General features: G+C 36.6%; 1 protein-coding gene across 1 annotated transcript in view; it reads right to left on the bottom strand.

Annotated features, from left to right (window-relative positions):
* The window catches only part of PRMT9 (protein arginine methyltransferase 9), a 39,208-nt gene that overhangs the window by 6,413 nt on the left and 9,777 nt on the right, over positions 1–23,018 (bottom strand). Inside the window, exons 5-9 of the mRNA XM_044224904.1 lie at positions 22,019–22,121; positions 19,490–19,596; positions 13,687–13,879; positions 11,914–12,097; positions 7,474–8,188 (exon numbers count right to left, since the gene is read on the bottom strand). Coding sequence (XP_044080839.1) covers positions 7,474–8,188; positions 11,914–12,097; positions 13,687–13,879; positions 19,490–19,596; positions 22,019–22,121 — 1,302 coding nt within the window. The remainder of the gene's footprint in view (positions 1–7,473; positions 8,189–11,913; positions 12,098–13,686; positions 13,880–19,489; positions 19,597–22,018; positions 22,122–23,018) is intronic.

The raw sequence follows: 23,018 nt of genomic DNA, 5'->3' as shown, positions 1-23,018 counted from the left end.
TAAAGGGTTAACAAAACCCATTCTCCTCCTACAACTGATCTTGGGTTCACCTTTTGATTCCCTGGAAATCCCATAAAGGAAGAATATCAGCCATCTTAGTGTGATCAGCAACACTGCTTAGGACAAAGTTTTTTTAATTGCCTCTTAGTAGGTAGTATGCATCTAGACTGAGAGAACCATGAACAAACTATAAGCACCTGATGGGAAGCTGTATCATCTTTTGGCTTCCCTGAGGGTGGTTTTCTTGCAACCAAGTTTTCCTATTGCTACACCTACAGGAGGTATTAGTTCCTATGTGAAGTTTAGGGCTCTTAAACCAAGGCAGCTCCCATGTCCACCTATACAGTCTTGCTTCCTCACGCCTCAGCTGTGAGAAGCACGAGGCAGTAAGTGGGTCTTCTACTACCATCAAATGAAGCAGTTGGGAGAATACTTTAAAGGACTTTAAACCAAGTCATTATTTTCATTTGCCACATTTACAGTCACACATTAAATCCCTCATTTTTACTGAACATTCTAAGCTGGTTTCCACCTGAACTTCTAGGACAGGCTATTTATAGACAAATGGACTTCATATTATCGTATGTATCCTTCCCACCCTGACCCAAGGGCTGTTCTGGATCTTTGGAGTCAGGTGCCAGTGGGGTTCTTCTTGGGGACACAACTTGTCCCTGTGAGCAGGAGCAGAGGCAACTTCCCCACACCAGTAGTAAATTTTTCCTCTTAAATACACAGGATTAGTAAGGATCTATTTATAGTAACACAAGGCTAAGGTCTGGTTTTGCCAAGACATTTATCCTACAAGCTACTAAAATTACTAAAAAACATTTATCCTACAAATTACTAAAATTTTATGCTATGTAGTTTCCCTGAATGGGTCATTAAAATCTTGACAAACTTATATAAAACACCCATTCCTCAAACCACTTTGGCATTTCTGCTCCTAAATTAGTTTCAAATCATTAATTCTTCTGTCTTTTATTAAACTGATTCTCTCAACCATTTAAAAATACGGTATCTAAAACCAGAATGGCAAACTCTAACAAGACATGACAACTAAATGCAATGTAGGACCCTTGATTAGAATATAGATTGGGAAGAAGAAAAAGGAATATAGGATATTACTGGGACAATAGGGGAAATTTTAATATAGACTACATATTAAACAATAGCATTTTATCAATTCTAAGTTTCCTGAGTATGATTTTATTGTGATATGTAGGAGAGGAAGCCTTTGTTCTAAGGAGATACACACTAAATGTTAAAGAGTGAAGGTTATAAAGACAAAACAGCAGTCTTGTTTTCACTGTTGCAATTTTTCTTAAGTTTGAAATTTTGAAATATTTCAAGATAAAAAGTTGATGGAAAAGTTTGCAATAAGTAAACAGACTGTTCTTGTAACAGCTCTCCCTAAAGATTAGCTAGCTAATCAGAAGCCATGACATAACGAGATCATTTGAAGAACACAGAATCAGCAAGGAAGTTAGAGATGATTCGTAAATATAACTAGACAAGTCATGATCCTAAATCAGGATAATCTCTCTTCAGTAAATATAAGTACATAATCATTTACATTGTAATAAATCCTATATATTACAGACTAGCCTAAAAAAAGATTCCATCCTGACCCCAATGCTTTCCTTATTTTCGTTACTGCTTTCCTATCAACTTCTAATATTTTAGGTAAATTCTAGTAGAAATTAATCTCTACAATTAGTAAAATTACATAGCTCTTAACAAAATTCCTATGTCTTTAGCAAACCAGATAAAAATTTATCTTCCAAAAAACTGAAGAAACCTGTTTTCCTCAAATAGATCAGGTTTAAATCTGAAAATTCATATTACTAAATTTTTCTCAAGTTATTTGCTAATTGTGTGATCTGTTTAAATAGAACTAGATCAGGGGCTCCTGGGTGGCTCAGTGGGTTAAGTCTCTGCCTTCGGCTCAGGTCATGATCTCAGGACCCATTGTGCTCTCTGCTCAGCGGGGGACCTGCTTCCCTCTCTATTTCTGCCTGCCTCTCTGCCTACCTGGGATCTCCCTCTGTCAAATAAATAAATAAATAAATAGAACCAGATCTAAGTTTTTTTTTAAGGGCACAAGATCTCAAATGACAGATAGCCACAGAGCTTTATGCTGCTTGACTAATCCCCTCCACCCCCCAAAAAACACAAGAGGGTTACTGTACTATGAAATCTGCAAGCTGAAAAAGCACACAGGTTAAAAGTCAATCTTCTAACCATAAAAATCTATGGGAAAGAGGAAGGGAGGGCAATACTTAAAATCATTTCAGAAAATCAGACCAAACAAAGTATCAAAATTTTACTTGCTGAACGTTAAAAAAGTTATAAAAGGCTGAATCAAGTACTAATGACTATGCCAGAGATAAATACTACACAAAGGCAGTATATGAAAATTATTTTAAAAGGCTGTAGTCCCATTATTTTAATCTAAAATCTTGACAAATCCTTAACTCAATATTACTGTCCTAACAGAAATGCTTCTTAGTTACGTTAGATAAAACAGTAAACGCCTTGCAACTATGCTTAGCTTTACTGACATTGTTTTGTTGTCATTTATGCCACTGGAGCTGCCAGACTCCTCAATGGAATCTTCTTCAAAGCCAAATAGCACTTCTAAACCATCTGTGCCTTCAGGGGTGAAAAAATACATTCCAACTCAAAAGTTTAACCATAAATGGCAAAAATTCTGAAGAGAAGAAATCCTTCGGTTTCTTTGTAACCCATCACAAGATGTTTTTAAATGGGTTTAAATTTAATTTTAAAAAGTACCAAAAAAAAGTTCTCCTGTGTTTTAATTTAGTATGACTAAACATTTTACAACAATGACTACAAAAGTAATTAGAAACTAAATACTGAAATCTGCGAAATACTCATTTTCTCTCGCTTTGCCTGGGGGAGGGGGGCAGCTGGAGAGGGATGGTGTCCTAGAGGAGCTCCAGTGAGAGAGATCCCTTATCCCAGACATAATTTATTCTCCCAATCACTAATTGCACCCTCTTTCCCAGGCATGAGACCTCCTCTTTGTTAGAGGCTAAAGTAATAACAGCAAGCCTGTGTGAGAGTATCTGCACACCTCTAGCCCCAGAATCAAGATAAGTCGGTAAGGAGGATGTATAATAGCTTGGACTAAAGGAAAGACCACTGGTTCGCCACTGTTCCTCAGGAGGTATTTGGAGGAGAGGAAAGAATACTGGTTAAAACAATGATGACAGGTGCTACTAGCATTTAGTGCCTAGAGATGCCAAACATCCTGCAATCTATAAGACAATCCTATATAAGAACTGTGGAGGAAAAAAAAGAAAAGAAAGAAAGAAAGAAGAAAACAAAAACAAAAAAACAAAAGAACTGTCCCACTCAAACAGCTAATAGGACTCCTCCCCCTACTAAGAAACACAGGGAAGAGGAGTTGGTAGCTTTACATAAGTTGTTTCCCTCTATTATAACACAGAACACATTGTCTGCTAAATTGTTTTTATAACTTTTAAAAAAATCCTTTAAAGGTTCCATTTAAATAAAATGTGACTGACTGAAAGCTTTCCCACTAAGATCAGAAACAAGACAAGGATACCCACTTTCACTACCTCCATTCAGCATAGTCTCTGGAAGTCCTAAAGGAAGCAATCAGGCAAGAAAAATGAAGGGCATCGAAACTAGAAATGAAGAAGTAAAATTATCTCTGCTCATAGACAACATTATCATATATTTAGAGCTCCTAAAGATTCCACACAAAAATGTTACAACTAATAAATTCAGCAAAGTTGCAGGATATAAAATCAACACACACACACAAATTAGTTGTATTTCTAAAACTAGCATGAACAATCCAAAAAAAGAAATTAAGAAAACAATCCCACTTATAATAGCATCAACTTAGGAATAAACTTAACTAAGCAGGTTAAAGAGTTGTAAGCTGAAAACTACAGATATTGCTGGAAAGACACAAATAGAAGCAAATGCATGGCTCAGTCAGTTAAGCATCTGCCTTCGACTCAAGTCATGATTCTGGGGTCCTGGGATTGTGCCCCATGTCAGACTCCCTGCTCAGTGAGTAGTCTGCTTGTCCCTCTCCTTCTGTGCTCCCCTCACCCTGCCTCCCCACTCCTGCTCATACATGCACTCCCTATTTCTCACATAAATAAATAGAGTTTGGGGGGTTTTTTTTAAGTCATGAATAAACTGAAAGACATCCCACATTCATGGACTGGAAGAAAATGTTGTTAAAATATAAATACTACTCAAAGTGAGCTATACAGATTTCATGCAATCCCTATCAAATCCCAACAACAGCATTTTTTACTGAAACAGAAAAATCACCATCCTAAAATTCATATGGAATTTCAAGGGATCCAGAATAGCCAAAACAATCTTGAAAAAAACAAAACAAAAAACAAAAACAAAGTTGGAGGTTTTTACACTTACCAATTTCAAAACTTATTACAAAGTACAGGGAAAATGACCATATAAGCAAAACGGTGAATAGGAAGCCTCCAACTCACCTCTCCCCAGAGACACTTAACAAAAACACACAGACTAAACTGTTTCTGAGATATCTAGAAACCAGTTAGGAGGTTCCTACACCCCAGGCCAGTGCACAGCCAGAAAGAACGACATGGAAAATGGTAGGAAAATGTATCACATTTACTTGCCATAGTCCCTTCCCCAAGCACATACAGTAGTACAATCAAGAGAGAACTCCCAATTCCTGGCTTCTTGTTGGGAAGAAAAGATATACGCTCCAAAAAAATGTCGGAGCATATATCCAACATTCTGACTTTGGGTGGGGGGCTGTCCAAGGGACTCGTTTCTCTCTTGCATGAACCTAAGCAGTGACAAAAAAATGGGATTCAGTTTGGGATCTCTGATAGACAAAGGAGATCACTTGGCTTGGTTAAGGAGCATAGGGTGTGCTGTACCACAGAGAGACATTAGGGTGACCTCTAGTACCATGACTTGCCATAACACCAAGGAAGCTGCAATACTGAAGTCGGAATTACCATGACTCAACCACACCCCTAGATACATATGAAAAGAATTGAAAGCAGACTCTCATAGAGATACATGAATACTCATATTCACGCACCATTACTGACTGTAGCTAAAAGGCAGTATAACTCAAATGTCCATCAACAGATGAAACGGGCATCTTCATACAGTGGAATATTCGGCAGTTAAAAAAAAAAGAGGAGGAAATCCTGCTACCTGTTATAACATGGATGTACCTTAAGGACATTATGGTAAGTGAAATATATCAGTTACATAAGACAAATACCATATGATTCTACATATGAAGTATCTAAAGTACTCAAAAAAATAGAAACAGAAATTGGAAAGGTGGTTGTTAAGGGGTTGCCAGCAAGGAGAATTAGTGTTTTGTGCTTATAGTTTTAGTTTTCAAAGATGAAAAAGTTCTACAGATCTATTGTACAATAATGTGAACACACCTTAGCACTACTAAACTGTATGCCTAAAAATGGTTATTATTTTTAAACATTTTTAATGGTTAATCATTAAATGATTTTTAATGGTTATGATGGTTTTATGATTTTTCCACCTAGGAATGCCTTGGTGGCTCAGTCAGTTAAGTATCTGCCTTTGGCTCAGGTCCTGGGTTTAAGCCTCCTGCATCTGGTCCCCTGCTCAGTGGGGAGTCTGCTTCTCCCTCTCCCACTGCTTCCCTACCATGTTCTCTCTAATGAATAAATAAAATATTGTTTTAAAATGGCTGAGATGATAAATTTAATGTTGTTTTTTTACCATCATAACAACAACAACAACAACAACAAAAGGCTTAGCTGCTTAAAAACACCCTTATTATAAAGCTTACTATAAAGAATAGGATGGTAGTGGCATAAAGACCAGATATGCAGATCAATGAAATGGAACTAAAGACTTCAGAAATAAATCTTTACATATATGCTAAAATAGTTTTTGCCAAGGCTGTCAAGACCATTCAATGTGAGGGGCGCCTGGATGGCTCAGTCGGTTAAGCGACTGCCTTTGGCTCATGTCATGATCCCAACGCCCTGAATCAAGCCCCACATTGGGCTCCCTGCTCAGTGGAGAGCCTGCTTCTCCCTCTCCCTGCCTGCCCCTCTGCTTACTTGTGCCCTCACTCTCTCTCTCTCTCTGTCAAATAAATAAATAAAATCTTAAAAAAAAAAAGACCATTCAATGTGGAATGGATATCTTTTCTACTAATATGATAACCATACTCAAAAGACTGAAGCTGGGCCCTAACTGTATGCCATATATAAAAATTAAATCAAAATGGATCAAAGATCTAAATATAAGACCTAAAACTATAAATACCTTTAAAAGAAAACATAAGAGAATAGCTTTAGACCATAGCATTTGACAATAATTTCTTGGAAATGACACCAAAAACAGGCAACAAAAGTAAAACAAAAAACAAAGTGAACAAAGTGGACCGTATCAAAAAATTAAATTTCTGCGTATCAAAAGACACTCTCAATAAAGTAAAAAGGCAACCAACCCACAGAATGGGAGAAAATATTTGTCAATTATCTGATAAGCAATTAATATCCAGATACACAGAGAATTCCTAAAACTCAATTAAAAAAAAAAATCTGACTCAAAAATTGGCAGAGAACCTTTAGAGACATTTTCCCAAAGAAGATATACAAATGGCCAATAGGCACTCAGATCTGAACAGCACATCTAAAGGACTTTGAAGCTTAATTGAATTTGCTTTCAATATTAAATATGGGGTCAATTTTTGCCTCCACCAACCAACACTGAAGGGAAAATACCTTGGAGAGAAAACTGTATTATAAAATAAAGATTTTAAGACCTAAGAGGATTGGGACTTGTTTATAAGAAGCACTTCATTCTACCAATATACCATCAAATGTGCACCATATGTTTCTTAAAGGTATTTTTTAAGATTTTATTTATTTATTTGAGAGAGAGAAACAAAAATAATGACAGAGACAGCTAGAGAGAGCATGAGATGGAAGAAGAGGAAGAAGCCAGCTCCCCACTGAACAAGGAGCCCGACTTGGAACTCGATCCCAGAACCCTGGGATCATGACCTGAGCCAAAGGCAGACACTTTACTGACTGAGCCACCCAGGTGCCCCATTAGAGATATTTCTTATATCATAAAGATGAGATTTTATTTTTTCCTTATTTACATTGAGTATCTTTTCTGTTCTTATAAACCTCTACTTAATTTTCTATACTATATACAGGCAGTCCAATCCCAAAGCAGGCTCTCTCCTTCACACCTATAGAGAAGGTGTTCCTTTAGATGAAAAAAAATGAGTACTGACATGCACACAAAGAGAAAGGGATAATGTCACATATCCTGAAAAGCAATGTTTAAGGAACATACATGATCATGACTCATTTGTACAACTACACCATTAAAGAATAAAAGAATTTACATGAATTTAAGCTCAAAAACCAAAAATTGTATTTTGTGTTTTACCTGGATATTGCTGCTTTTTCCATTATTTCCTGCTGAATGAGCCCAGATGGCTCAATGACATCCAATATGATTATACTCCACAACTTGTCTGACTTTGGCCTTTGCAACACAGAAGATTCATCTTCCACATGCCTTAACCAAAATTCAAGTGTTTCTTTAGGAAAGTGATTGGCTTCAGATATGAGGTCCAGAGTGATACGATGCTGGTCTTTTTCCACAGAACTGTAAGGTTTAACCTGCCCAAGTGTGCCAGCAATTATGGGCAGAATAGAGAAGCCTTCAGACACATCTAACACATAGAAAGGTTCAGGGACAATCTCTTGAGAATTACTCTCTTCACTTCCACAGCTCATCTCATTCTGACACTGAGTATCCATGGCCTGACACAGTTTCTCTGGAGTCAATGAAGACAATACTTTTTTCATTGCCATCTTAAAGCCTTCATGATAGACACTGTTGTTAAGCAAAGCAATTTCTGTGGATTCCAATACACATGTATGCTCCACAGAATCTGGTTTACTGGTCTGAAGGTTAGCCAGGGCACTACAGAGTTCAGCCTCACTTCCTAAAGTGAGCAAGTCTTTATTTTTGGTAAAATTTTTTCCAGTATCCAATTCACATTCTGGACCAAAAACACTGATATTCTGGATTCTTAAGTAACAATCTTGACAAGACACTTCCATCATCACATGGTCCCCACGTTTTATCCGGTAGTCTCCATAAAATAGTAAGAAAGAAAAAAATTGTAATTGATGAATATATTTATAAGTCTGAGGATCATACAAACTTCCCCACCCTCCCCTATTCTGAAATCACTATAGGAAAGATTACATCTATTGATTTAATAGAATTAAGTGAATTAATTCATTCATTTCCTACAAAAACCAGGAAAAATCGCTCCAACTTCTTAGCCAAAAACTTAAATTTGAAGACAATTAACTTATAGCATAACAGAGAGATTAGATTCAAGATCTCTACTATTAGACTCCAACCAGTAGTACTACAGTGCTTTTAGTGCAATCACTAGCTATCATCATCTCCATATTAGGGGGTGGGGGAAGGGTTCCAGGGGACTCTTAATCTTCTTCAGTAATGAAGCCAACAATAACAAAGATAAATGAAAGGGGTCAATAACCAAACCCTCAGCTTAGCTTAAAGGGATCTTCTTTTCTAAGAAATTTCCAGAAGAACAAGGCAGATTTAATAGAATATATTTCTAACTATAAATATTTAGACACTTGAATGTTTAAGAATTTGATAATATAAGGAAGGATTAAGTCCTACAATAAAGACTATATCATGCTCTTATCCATGAGCTTTCAAACTCGGTAAAAATTTAAATGTAAATGTATAATCACAATTTCTTCTTATCAGCTTTAGAACCAGTTGCAAATATACGTTATTCTTGTTTACACATTTAAAATGTCCTTTCCCGGGGTGCCTGGGTGGCTCAGTGGGTTAAGCCTCTGCCTTTGGCTCAGGTCATGATCTCAGTGTCCTGGGATTGAGCCCCACATTGGGCTCTCTGCTCAGCAGGGAGCCCGTTTCCCCCTCTCTCTCTCTGCCTGCCCCTCTGCCTACTTGTGATCTCTCTCTGTCAAATAAATAAATAAAATCTTTTTAAAAATAGATAAACTTAAATAGATAAAAAATAAAATGTCCTTTCTCTAGGAAAGATTAAAAAAAGAAAGCCCATCCAAAGCCAGAAAAGCCCATTTCTAACTATTAGAAAGAATAAAAAATAACACATGAAAAGATGATCAAAATCACTCATCATCATGGAAATACAAACCAAAACCACAATGAGATATAACCTCAAACCTGTCAGAATGGCTAAAACCAAAAACACAAGAAACAACAAGTGTGGGCAACAATGTAGAGAAAAAGGAACCCTTATGCACTGTTGGGAATACTGGAAAATAGTATGGAAGTTTCTCAATAAATCAAAAACACAACTACCGTAATTACCATATGACCCAGTAATTCCACTACTGGGTAGTAGAATATGAGAATGAATAATGAAAATGAATACCAAAAAGAATATGGAAACACTAATTCAACACTAATGCCTACGTTCATAGCAGCCTTATTTACAATCGCCAAGGTACAGAAACAGCCCAAGTGTCCACTGATAGATGAATGGATAGAGAAAATGTGGTATAGAAGGGAGGGTGTGGGGATGAGTTAAACAGGTGATGGGGATATGAGGATTAAGGAGTGCACTTGCTGTGATGAGCAAGTGATAAGCAGTGGTATATGGAAGTACTGAATCACTATATTGTACACCTGAAACTAATAAATACACTGTATGTTAACTGGAACTTTAAAAATGTTTCCAAAAGATGTGGTATAGAGATAGAATATTACTCAGCCATAAAAAAGAATGAAATCTTGCACTTGCACAATGGATGGATCTAGAGAGCATAATGCTAAGTGAAATAAGTCAGTCAGAAACAGACAAATACCATAGTACATTCTAAATACATGTGGAAGTACATGTGGAATTTAAGAAAAATAAATGAACAAAGAGACAAACGAAAAAACAGACTCAACTATACAGAACAAACTGATGGTTACCAAGGGCGGGGGCAGATGGATGGGTGAAACAGGAGAAGAGGATTAAGAGTATATTTATGATGAACACTGAGTAATGTAGAGAATTACTCAATTATTACAATGATTATCTGAAACTAGTATAATACCATATACTATACTGGAATTAAAATTTTTAATAAACTCAAATAAAAAATGCTACTAACTGAGTACCAGTTGCTATGTGGCTGATACGCATTTTACTTCCATTATTTCTTTTTTTTTTAAAGATACATTTTATTTATTTATTGTCACAGAGAAAGAAAGATCACAAGCAGGTAGAGCGGCAGGCAGTGTGAGAAGCAGACTCCCTGCCAGGCAAGGAGCCCAACACCAGACTCAATGCCAGGACCCCAGGATCATGACCAGAGCCGAAGGCAGACACTTTTTTTTTTTTTTTAAGATTTTATTTATTTAATTGACAGAGAGACAGTGAGAGAGGAAACACAAGGAGGGGGAGGGGCAAAGGGAGAGGGAGAAGCAGGCTCCCCTCTGAGCAGGAAGCCCAACTCGGGGCTCGATCCCAGGACTCTGGGATCATGACCTGAGCCAAAGGCAGACACTTAACTGACTGAGCTACCCCGGCATGCCTGTCCATTATTTCTTAAAATCCCTACAACAATCCTGCAAGGTACGCAGCATCATCCTATTTTTGTATATCAAATAATAAAAGCTCTGAGACATAGCAAGCCAGCCAGGAAGTCGGTAAGCAGCAGTGCCAAGACCTGAATCCAAGTCTACCCGATTGGCTCCAAAAACACCATACTAGCCACAAAACTATACTCATTCCAAGATGTAACGATCTTGCCAAATTAGATCCTTGACTAGGAAAACTACACAAAAATAGAAACTTATTACCTGCCCCCACTTAAAAAAGGTAAAATTTTTCTATGTAATACAACTTATGTAAACTATATTGAAATCCACCATACTGCTGGTAAAAAAAATTTCTATACAAAAAATATCTTTAACAGACTTCTCTAGGGAAGTCTGTGAATTTATAAATCCTCTAAAACTGCAAAATTTTGTTCTGTGTGTGTGTGTGTGCGTGTGTGCGCACGCGCACACTTTTATCACCTGGGGCTCCACAGATTCTACAAGCAGCAAGAACTTCTACCCTAGTACTTTTCCACTGTTGTATAACAAACAGACTAGCATTTCTCTTTTCTACGGATAACCAGAGTAATCTGAGCTAAAGAAATCACACTTTTAAAAGATTTATTTATTTATTTGAGAGAACATGCATACGAGCAATGGGAGAGGAGAAGGAGAGAATCCCAAGTCGACTCCCTGCTAAGCACAGAGCCCTACACAGGGTTCAATCTCAGGACCCGAGACCATGACCCCAGCCAAAATCGAGAGTCGGATACTCAACCAACGGAATCACCCCGGGACCCCAATGATAGGTATTTTTGAGTGGTATACAGCAATTACATTTTAATTTCTCTTCTTAAAACATGTATTAATTATTTAAAACTACTTTTTTAAAAAAGAAAGTTCTGGGGCACCTGGGTGGCTCAAACCTGTTAAGCAGCTGTCTTCGGCTATGATCCGTCATGATCACAATGTCCTGGGATTGAGCCCTGCATGGGCTCCCTGCTCAGCAGGGAGCTTGCTTCTCCTTCTACCCCTGCCCCTACTCAAGCCTGAATGCTCTCTTCTCTTCTCTCTCAAATAAATAAAATCTTTTTCAAAACAATAAAAAGTAAGTCCTAAAAAATTTAACCAATCTCCCTTGACTGGAAATTTCTTATTCAAAGTAAATTTTTTTACACTAATTCAAATGCTTACAGGATTAAAGCAACAAGATTTAAAAAAGCAAACAAACAACAATTAGATAAGATATACCTGCAAGGTCATGTACAGGGTAGACAGCTTGTTCCCAACATGTTTCCTCATTAGGACTTGTGGATAAACTATGTTCATCATCAAGCTGGAGTACAAACCAAACCACAACAGCATCTAATATGCCTTCTTTAATAACAGGAATACCAATTTTACCAGGTTTCTTAGTTGCAAGACTTTTTAATTCCTGACAAAAATACAAAAGGAATGAAAACATTGTATATATTTAATATATATTTAATATGTATATATTATATCACCAATATCATATCACTTTCCATTTCTGTAAATTCTCACATCTGCCCAGCATCCTTAGGAAAATCAATATCCTTACACACCCATAGCCATTTGAGGCATACTGGATGAAAAGCTCCCATCTATCATAGTAGAATACTGTGTAACTATTAAAAACAATGAGGCAGATACATAATACTGATGTAGAAAGAAGTCCATGACGAAAAAAAAAAGATAGGAAAAAGAAAGAAGTTCATGATGTATTGTTGAATGAAGGCAGCAAGTGGCAAACAAACAGGGATTTTATTTTTAAAAAGTGTGCGCGCGTGTGTGTGTGTGTGTGTGTGTGTTTAGAAGAATAGAAAAGCAAGTCTGAAAATATGTACCTCAAACTCGTGGTCTGGGGAAAATAGGACCTAGATTTTAAAAAGGAAGACATACACTGTTTCTTTTCTTCTTTATTACTTGAAAGTGTTAAACAAGTAAATACTACTTCCAAATTAAAGCCTTACTAAAGTGTTGTTTTCTTTTAAACCGTGGCAAAGAAAAATTAACATATGAAAAGCTCAAAATAAGAAAACAACAGCTTTGGAGTATTTAGCAACTATAACTATATTGTTCCCTACTGTAACTGTTACATCAGAAATGAAATGGTCTTGAAGCTCAGCTTCAGTAAGTAATGTCAAAGTGTTAATACAGCTCCAAACCACCTTAAGAAGAACCTAGTAACAATTAATAGGGGATTAAATTATATTAAATTTATGAATTGTAAAGATCACAGGCTATAATGGCCCTCACAAAGTCTTCTGTCCCCAGACACATCTCACCTAACCTTAATGATCTTCAGAGAAGGACTCTGTGTAACCTTTCTAAATTTCCTTGGGCATTTTCTTTATGCAGCACATCTGCCCACCACCCACCAAGACATACACAGATAGAGACATAGGGCAACCAACTTGTCCTGGTTTGCCCAAGACTGTCCTAGTCTAAAACTTAAAGTCCCCTGTCTTGGGAACCTCTCATTTCTGGGCAACTGATTTGGGTGATCACCCTGATACAGATACGATCTAGAGATCTGGGTCACTGTTCTTTTCAAGGAATACTGTTAACCTAAAATGGCAGCATGACATTGAGAAAGTCAGAAAGCTCTAGGTTATAACTCTTGCATTCACACCTGCATAATTTGGGGAAAATTAATGTAAGAAACAATTCCCTCATCTATATAGCACAAAGATAATCTTAACTATAATTATAGTTGCAACACTGTTGTAAAAACCATCTAAGAACACATGTGAAAGCACCTGTCACATTATACATTCCCAACAAACCTTAGGGATTTTTTTTTCCTATGTATTTAAAGTAAGTACATAATTTCAGGAGAAAATACTGATTATAATTAAATCATTTTCCTTATATGTAATAAGTAGAATCCCATGTAAATTCATAAAATAAGACTGTCCTATGTATTACTTTAAAGAATGCTTGAAATTTAATGCTCAAAAATTATAAGTGAACTTCTTCTTCTTTTTTTTTTTTTTTTACCTGAAGATTGTTGAAATCTACTCTCATAATTTCAAAGCACTCTGTCAAAGCCAAATACCCGCCAGGAACTCGACTCATCTTTTCAGTTGTATATGGTTCAACTGTCTCTTCAGTATCTACAGAAGAACAAGCTGGACTCTGAAATTTCACGTTTGTTGGTAAAGAGATCCCAGCAACATTCTTAGTACCCACCCTGGTAGAAGGGAAAATGAGAAGGGGAAGGGAGAAAGATGTTTTCTTTTCTTTGTTTTGTTTTTTGTTATAGAATCAAGTAACACCATCTAATACTGAATCCAGAAAAAATAAACATAAAAATGAAGTCACTTTACTGACAGAAGTTTAAACACAATTACATACACAATCACTAACTATAAAGCAAAACAAATGACAAATAGGTCTATAATAAAATTAAAAACTCTTTTCATCAAAAGCTACTCAGCTTTAAAAAAGTACAAAGGCACATTGAGTAGAAGCAATTTATAACATATCTATTCAAAAAAGGGCTCATATCCAAAATAAACCTTCAAATGTCTACAGCTTAAGAAAAAATGGGCAAAGATGTAAACGGACACTTCACAAAAGAACATATTGCCAATAAGCATGCATTAGTCACCAGGGAAATGAAGTTAACACCTACACAACCACTAGAACTGGGAAAAAGTCAATACCAAGTGTTGGTGATGATACCATCTCATACACTATTGGCAGGAGTATAAAATTAGTAAGATCACTTTGGAGGACTTTTCACAGTACCTACTTAAGCTGAACATAACCATTCTAGATTCACTCTTAATATAGGAACTTCAAGATATTTGGCTTTCCTACTTCTGGGAATAAGCCAACAAAAATTCACACACACAATCACCAAAAGAATGCTCAAGAATGCTTACAGATGTACTATTTCCAATAATAAAGGAACTAGATATCACCTAAATATCCATCATCAGTAAAAGCAAAAGTTTGGGTATATTCACCCACTGCTATACTAGACATGAATGAGAAAGCGCAAACTATAAACCAGTGAACAGGGATGTTGAAAAAAAGAAGTCAGGCACAAAAAAACTTACTCTGTATGATCCCACTTGTATGAAATTCAAAACAGTCAAAATAATCTATGGTGTCACAAGTCAGGATAGTGGCTACTCTAATGGGGGACAGGGAACCCATAACTGGAAGGGGTTTCTTCCTGGGGACCTTCTTGGGTGGTGGTGTTCTGGATCTTGATCTGATCATTGGTTACACAAGTGTATCAATGTCATGAAAATTCATCAAATCATAAATTTATGGTTTATGCACTTGTTTTAACAGTGTTCTGATGTCAATAAAAATTTACACTGGAAAAAAAAAAAACCATTTTGTGTACATTTTAGCCACACCATTTTATGAAAAATAAATACTCCAGGGACACCTGAGTGGCTCAGTTAAGTGTCTGCCTTTGGCTCAGGTCATGATCTCAGGGTCCTGGGATCGAGCCCCACATTGGGCTCCCTGCGTAGCAAGGAGTCTGCTCCTCCCTTTCCCTCTGCAGGCGAACAGCAAAGAGAGTTTTTTTCATAATTATGTATATGTTATATACATTTTGGGTGTAATATTACATAAGTGATATATCCTCAAAGTATGAGATTTAGAAGAATCTTACTGGTGATGTTAATTCTGATCACTTGGTTAACATGCTATGTGCTTTTTTCCCTGTGTAATCAACATTTTTCCTTTTGTAACAAATTATTTGTGAGAAGATACTTTTAAACTTACAAATATCTTGACCTTCCTTAAATTTTCCCCCCTTTGATTTGATCCATTCATAATTTTTGCTCCCATCTTTACATGGGGATTGCAAACAATAATTTTGCAACATTTGTTTTATTATTAGTCAATATTCTCCTGCTGGAAAGAACTGTCCTTTTGTCCCCATTTATGAATTTATTAATCTATTTATTATAAGTAGGAACTCATGGATTCTTATTTTATTCAATGGGCTTTAATTTGTAAATGCCCTTATGTATATATGTATTTGGTGCTTAAATTCTCTCAGATTTAGCCAGTGGGAGACTCTTCCAAACATGCTTCTATGTCCTTTTAATGGCCTATAATTTTTTTTTAGTACTTCCTTAATTTCCAGTGCAAAATGTTTCAGAGTCATCTTGAATCTGTCCTACCCTAATCCTGGAAGCAGCCATTTGTCCAAGGAGCTATAGTTCCCTTTGGCAAGGAATGGAATTTAGAAACCAAGACCTAGTGTCAGGTATGTTCACTGAACCTATGATTATACCTTGTCTTCTTCACTTAATAGTGTATCATGAACTTCTTTCCATGTCTGTACATGTACCTTAAATAATTCTTTATGACATTTGCACAGTACTGCACTAGGCAAATGTTTTACCAAAAATTATTGAAATTATTAATAAGCCTTTAGTTTTTTTCCCCAATTACAGCATTACATTAAGCACCCCTGTACACACATGTAAGTATGTTTATCAGGACAGCTTACCAGAAGTGGAAATACTAGGTCAAGGACTATACAGATCTTTAGTTTTCTTAGATAATGCCAAATAGAGCTACTAAAATGTTATACTAACAGTATATAAGTTTTCCCCACACCTGTGAGAAAACAGGATATTATAATTTTTTTTTTTTTTTTAAAGATTTTATTTATTTATTTGAGAGAGACAGTGAGAGAGAGCATGAGCGAGGAGAAGGTCAGAGAGCGAAGCAGACTCCCCATGGAGCTGGGAGCCTGATGTGGGACTCGATCCCGGGACTCCAGGATCACGCCCTGAGCCGAAGGCAGTCGTCCAACCAACTGCGCCACCCAGGCGTCCCAGGATATTATAATTTTTAATGCTAATATAATTACTCAAAAAAATGTCATATTGACTTAATTTCCATTTCTCTGATTCACAGACAATTTTAAGTATATTAATGCTTTGTTGTAAAAGTCCAAGTTTTTATCTCAGCCTGTCAACTGTCTTTTAACTTTATTTACACATGCTTTCATGAGATATATTAAAATTTTTTTAAAGTGGTCAAATTTGTCACTCTTCTATGGCTTTTATACTCTATCCTATGTTTTCCTTTGGAAAGCCTTCATCACTCAATGAATTTTCTACACTTAGATATTTAATTCATCTTGAATTAAAGTAAGAACCTAATGTTTTTCCCTATATGAAAAATATCTCTATCTCCATTCATCCTTTCTCTGCTGATCTGAAATACCACATCTGTATCATTACTAAATCCCTATAAATTCCAAGGTCTGTATTTATTTAAAGATTTTATTTATTTATTTGAAGACAGAGATCACAAGTAGGCAGAGAGGCAGGCAGAGAGAGAGGAGGAAGCAGGCTCCCTGCTGAGCAGAGAGCCCGATGCGGGGCTCAATCCCAGGACCCTGGGATCATGACCTGAGCCAAAGGCAGAGGCTTTACCCACTGAACCACCCAGGTGCCCCCCGAGGTCTGTATTTATTTTGTTCCACTGATCTGTTTTTCAATTTCTGCATCAGTGTTTTTTATTTCTAGAGGTTTGTATCTAATAAGGCAAATTTCTCACTTTTCTTGGCTATTCTTAAAACATTTGCTTGTTCAAATAAGCATAAGATTCAATTACTTAGGTTCCAAACAGTGATTTTTATAACAGTAGTTAAAATTGTTTCTACCAGGGGTGCCTAGGTGCCTAAGCTGGTTGACCATCCAACTCTTGGTTTCAGCTCAGTTCATGATCTCAGGGCCATGGAACAGAGCCCACAAGGAGCTCTACTCTCAGTGTGGAGTCTGCTTGGGATTCCGTTTCCCTCTCTCTCTGCCTCCCCACCACTTGTACTCACTTTCACGCTCTCTCTTGCTCTCAGATGAATAAATAAAATCCTAAAAAAAAATTGTTTCTACCAGATAAAATAGTAGCACTCATCTCTATATCTTTCAGCACCTTTCTTCATGGTCCTCAACCCACACTACTGAGCTTCATGAAAAATAAATACCAGTCTCACCCACCCAGACCTACTCAAACAAAACGCATGGCATTTTTATGTTTACAAAAACTGCTGGTGCTTCTGTTGTATAGTCAGACCCTTATTTGCTATGTAAACGAATCAATGATAAAGGGATCCTTTTTCAAAATAGTAGACACCAGTCAATTTCTATTTGACTTAAGCAAACAATTTTAGGGACTTAACTATAAAATATAAAGAGAAACTATTTATGGCAAAGAATCTAGAATCATGTTATAGCAAGAAATCTCAGCAACACACAACCTAGCTTTTCTGGTGGGCAATTCAGCAATGTGTCTCCATAAACTGAAAAATATACATACCTTCTAACTCAATTCTTTTTTTTTTTTTTTTTTTAATATTTTATGTAACTCGGGGTGCCGGGGTGGCTCAGTGGGTTAAGCCTCTGCCTTTGGCTCAGGTCATGATCTCAGGGTCCTGGGATCAAGCCCCACATGAGGCTCTCTGCTCAGCAGGGAGCCTGCTTCCCCCTCTCTCTCTGCCTGCCTCTCTGCCTATTTGTGATTTCTCTCTCTCTGTCAAATAAATAAAATCTTTAAAAAAAATTTTTTTTTTAAATAAGATTTTATGTAACTCAATTCTTTATTAAGAAATTTATCCCAAGAGGGGCGCCTCGGTGGCTCAGTGGGTTAAAGCCTCTGCCTTCGGCTCAGGTCATGATCCCAGGGTCCTGGGATCGAGCCCCACATCGGGCTCTCTGCTCCGCGGGGAGCCTGCTTCCTCCTCTCTCTCTCTCTGCCTGACTCTCTGCCTACTTGTGATTTCTGTCAAATAAATAAATAAAATCTTTTAAAAAAAAAAAAAAAAAATTTATCCCAAGAAAATAATAAAGACAAGTTCTAAGTATGACGATATTTACCCTTGTTCTTATATGAAGAACAGTAGAAGCACCTAAAAATTCTAAACTCAGAACGAAAGGAAATTGGTTTTAAAAAATCACGAAGCATATCTATTAACATGAAGAGGCTCACAAAGAAAAAGCAAACATACTTACTGAAACTTTTGAAACAAAATTAAATTGATATACACACACCTTTACTTACACAGAACAGACACTCAACCAGCACACTAATTCAGCCAATCTATTCATTAAGGCCACTGGCTGTCTGGTTGGTGCCCTATGCCCTACCAATAACTATTTTACTTCCTTATCACCCTGTAACATGTACAGAAAAGTAAGGAAGAGTATACAACAAAGATGAAAAGTAGCTATCTAACAGTGAAGAGTTTAGGATAATTTTTATTTTCTTCTTTTACTCATCACTATGTCTTAAAATATTTATATGTTACCTTTACTACTATTAAGTTATTGAAGGAGGCCTCTTTAATCTACCACAAATAAAAAAATACTAAGTTGTATCAAAATTAATTTTCCACTAAGAAACTAAAAGCTGGTTTTAGTTCTAGAGTTCTACTTTATTTTTTTTTTTTGAAGTTTTTTTTTTTTTTTTTTTTGAGAGTGAGTAATCATGTGTACACAAGCAGGGGGAGCAGCAAGCAGAAGGAGAAGCAGGCTCCCTGTGGAGTGGGGCTCAATCTCAGGACCCTGGGATTGTGACCTGAGAAGAAGGCAGATGCTTAACCAACTGAGCCATGCAGGCATCCCTAGAGTTACACTTGAAAGGAAAGTAAGAAAAAGGTAAACAGGGAATTAAGACTAGAACACACATCATGAATTTAAAGGTCACAAAACTACAAATTCTCATCCAAATAAATATTCACTAAATAAACTTTCAAGTACAGTTTACTCTTTAAAATTAATGTTTTCTAGTATTTACTATTTAAGTAACCACTTACCTATGATGTCTTCTTATCTCTGCACATTCTACTGCCATCCCAAATATGACAGCACTTGCTGGTATAACTTTCCCATACTTTTCACAATTACCATTTTCACCTCTGCTCTAAAATATAACAATAAAAATTATATTCAGTTATATTCATGAATGTAAAAATATGTGTGCATGATTATGAGAAAGAAAATTTTTAAGAAAAAAAAACTTTAAAATCAACAGGTAAGGATAAACAAGTTAAGGTACTTTTTTCTTTCAAAAGTTTTTTTAGGGGTGCCTGGGTGGTTCATTTGGTTAAGCAACTGTCTTCGGCTTGGGTCTCCTGGTATTGAGCCCCTAATTGGGCTCCCTGCTCAGCTGGGGCCTGCTTCTCCCTCTGCCTGCTGCTCCCCTGGTCTGTGCTTTCCTCTTCTCTGTCGAACAAATAAATAAAATCTTTAAAAAAATAAAATAAAATAAAAATAAATAAATAAATAAGGTTTTTTTTGGTGGGGACATCTGGGTTAAGCATCTGACTCTTGGTTTTAGCTCAGGTCATGATTGCAGGATTATGACATCAAGCCCTGTGTCAGACTCCACGCAATCCTCTCCTCCCTCTGAGCCTCCCACTATCTGCACATGCTCTCCCTGCCTCTCAAATAAATAAGTGAATAAATAAAATCTTTTTTTTAAGATTTTATTTATTTATTTGACAGACGGAGATCACAAGTAGGCAGAGAAGCAGGCAGAGAGAGGAGGAAGCATGCTCCCCACCAGGCAGAGAGCCCCAGGACCCTAGAATCATGACCTGAGCCGAAGGCAGAGGCTTTAACCCACTGAGCCACCCAGGTGCCCCCAAATCTTTAAAAAGTTTCTTATGGGGCACCTGGTGGTTCAGTGGGTTACATGTCTGACTCTTGGTTTCAGCTCAGGTCATGACCTCAGGGTCATGAGACAGAGCCCCACACTGGGCTCCACACTGAGCTGAGTCTACCTGACATTCTCTCTCTCCTTCTCCCTCTGCCACTCCCCCTGCTCACTTCCCCCTCCTAAAATAAAATAAACAAAATCTTATTAAAAATTTTTTTTTAAATTAAATCGTTTCTTTGGGGGATGCCTAGCTGGCTTAGTTGGTAAAGCATGCAATTTTTGATCTCAGGGTTGTGAGTTCAAGCCCCACATTGCTTAAAAATGAAATCTTAAAAAAAAAAAAAATTGAAATTGAAAAGCTTCTTTTGTTTACTAGCCTTATTGTGGAGATCATTTCACAAGATATACAAATTTTAAATCATTACATTCTATACCTGAAACTACTATAATATTGTATGTCAGTCATACCTCAATAAAAAAGCTTGAATATTACTCAGCCATAAAAGAGAATGAAATTTTGCCATTAGCAAGAATACAGATGGATCTAGAGGACATAATGCTAAGTGAAATAAGTCCGAGAAAGAGAAACACCATATGATTTCACTCATATGTGGAATTTAAGAAAGAAATAAACATCAACAAAACAGAGATAAACAAAAAAACCACTTAAATGGAGAGAACAAACTGATGGTTACCAGGAAGGAGGTGGATGGGGGGATGGGTGAAATAGGTAAAAGGGATTAAGAGTTACACTTATTGTGATGAACGCTGAGTAATGTACAGAACTGCTGAATCAGTATGTTATACACCTGAAACTAATATAACACTGTACGTTCAGTATACTTAAATAAAAACAGAGTAAATTTAAAAAATGAAAAACAATGAATGTGATGCCATGTTAATACTAATTTTATTTTAAAGGTTTATTTCACTTTCATTGCTATATATGTGTGTGTTTGTATATGTACATATGTATACATATTTTTTTCAACAAATAGGAACAGGAGGGTAGCTATAAATCTATACACAACAAAAACTGTTGGGTATGACTGACTGAGAAACCAAAATCACTACTACCTATTTGAAAGACCAACTGCTCTTCTTTTCAGCTTTTAATTAGGTATTTTAAATTCAAATCACTTTCTGTAAAAAGCAAATTCTCATGACATGTAAAAGACTTTCATTCACATTACATATTATAAAAACTAAATCTATAACTCATGGGCCACCTTAGAGAAATTCATTGCAAAACAGAGTTAGGCAATTTTAAGAGTTAGTCCTGTCCAATCAACTGGTACCTTAAAACCACACATAATCAGTTATCGCTACACTCCCCTTTGATAGTTTGCCAAAAATCCAAGCAGTGAGGGCTATTGAGACTGAAAGTACTTCCCTTTCTCAATCCTACTCAAGAATTCCACAATAGCTGTCCCACAGTGTAGCCTCAATTACTATGAATTCCTTCCCGGAGTCTTAAATGGCCTATCTACCCCAGGGAGGTACACAAGTATATATTACATTACATGATTAAACTAGTTTTTGAATGGATTTCTTCCCAACTATATAGTATAAACCTTGATCGGAGAATGTATTTTATACTGCTTAACAGTACACAAAGGGGCTCAATAAATACCTACTGAAATAATGAGTTCTTAATCAAATTAAGTGTTTTCATGCTGCTTACCTTTGGCTGTAAAAGTAAATGCTCCCATGCATGAATCAAACTCTCCACAATTCCTTCTCCAAATAAACCTGCATCGACAGTTTCTGTTACAACTAGGGACACTCTATAGAATGATTTTTTAAAGATATATGTAAGTAAAATATCATGCTATTTAAGTAAAGATGTCAAAGCTGAGAGAACAAAGGAAAAATATATTATAGAAACAGTTCACATATAAAATGTTCTAATACATTTTACTTTTTTAGTATCTACCCTCAGATCTTAAGGAACTTGACTCTACTGTTCCACAGGCTCCTCTGTTCTCCACTGGCACCCTCTGGGGGCAGGGAGACATACAACCTTCACATGACCCTGGGGCCTCTTCAGATGATTCTTTTACTGCCTAAATTCTTAAGAGTGCTTCACACCCATTATCTTTACCGGTCCCCTTTTTCTTGGTGAGTAAATGGATTTTTATCCCCAACACTCTACAAAATATTCTCTATCGTAAATAACTCCCCTACTTATAAAGATGAGTAATCTTTCTCAGTTATAATCTTCCTTAATCTACAAATAACATGTAATGGACCTGAGAAGACCTCCCTCTCAAAATCCTTTCTCTCCCTTCATTATCCATGTTTACCTCTTACACATTCACTGTAGCTCTCTTGTTGCTTCTTTTGCTTTACCTACTAACTGTGAGTTTTCACAAAAGCATAAGTCCACAGAGTTGGGATCTTCTGACCATTCTTTCTAGAAAATTTCACCCAAAGACACATAAAAATACTTTCTCCCTTCTCTGAACTTCTTTAGCACTTACTGCCAATAACATTTATTTATGTAATTAAAAGATAAATAAAAGTTTCATGAATATTCTTTATATTCCTCTCTAGATTATAGGTGCCTTGAGAAACAACTTTGATATGGGGCGCCTGGGTGGCTCAGTGGGTTAAAGCCTCTGCCTTCTGCTCAGGTCATGATCCTCGAGTCCTGGGATCGAGCCCCGCATCAGGCTCTCTGC

Source organism: Neovison vison, chromosome 11 (genome assembly GCF_020171115.1).
Source record: "Neovison vison isolate M4711 chromosome 11, ASM_NN_V1, whole genome shotgun sequence".
In the NCBI taxonomy this organism is placed as follows: Eukaryota; Metazoa; Chordata; class Mammalia; order Carnivora; family Mustelidae; genus Neogale; species Neogale vison.
This window is presented reverse-complemented; position numbering and strand designations above follow the sequence as displayed.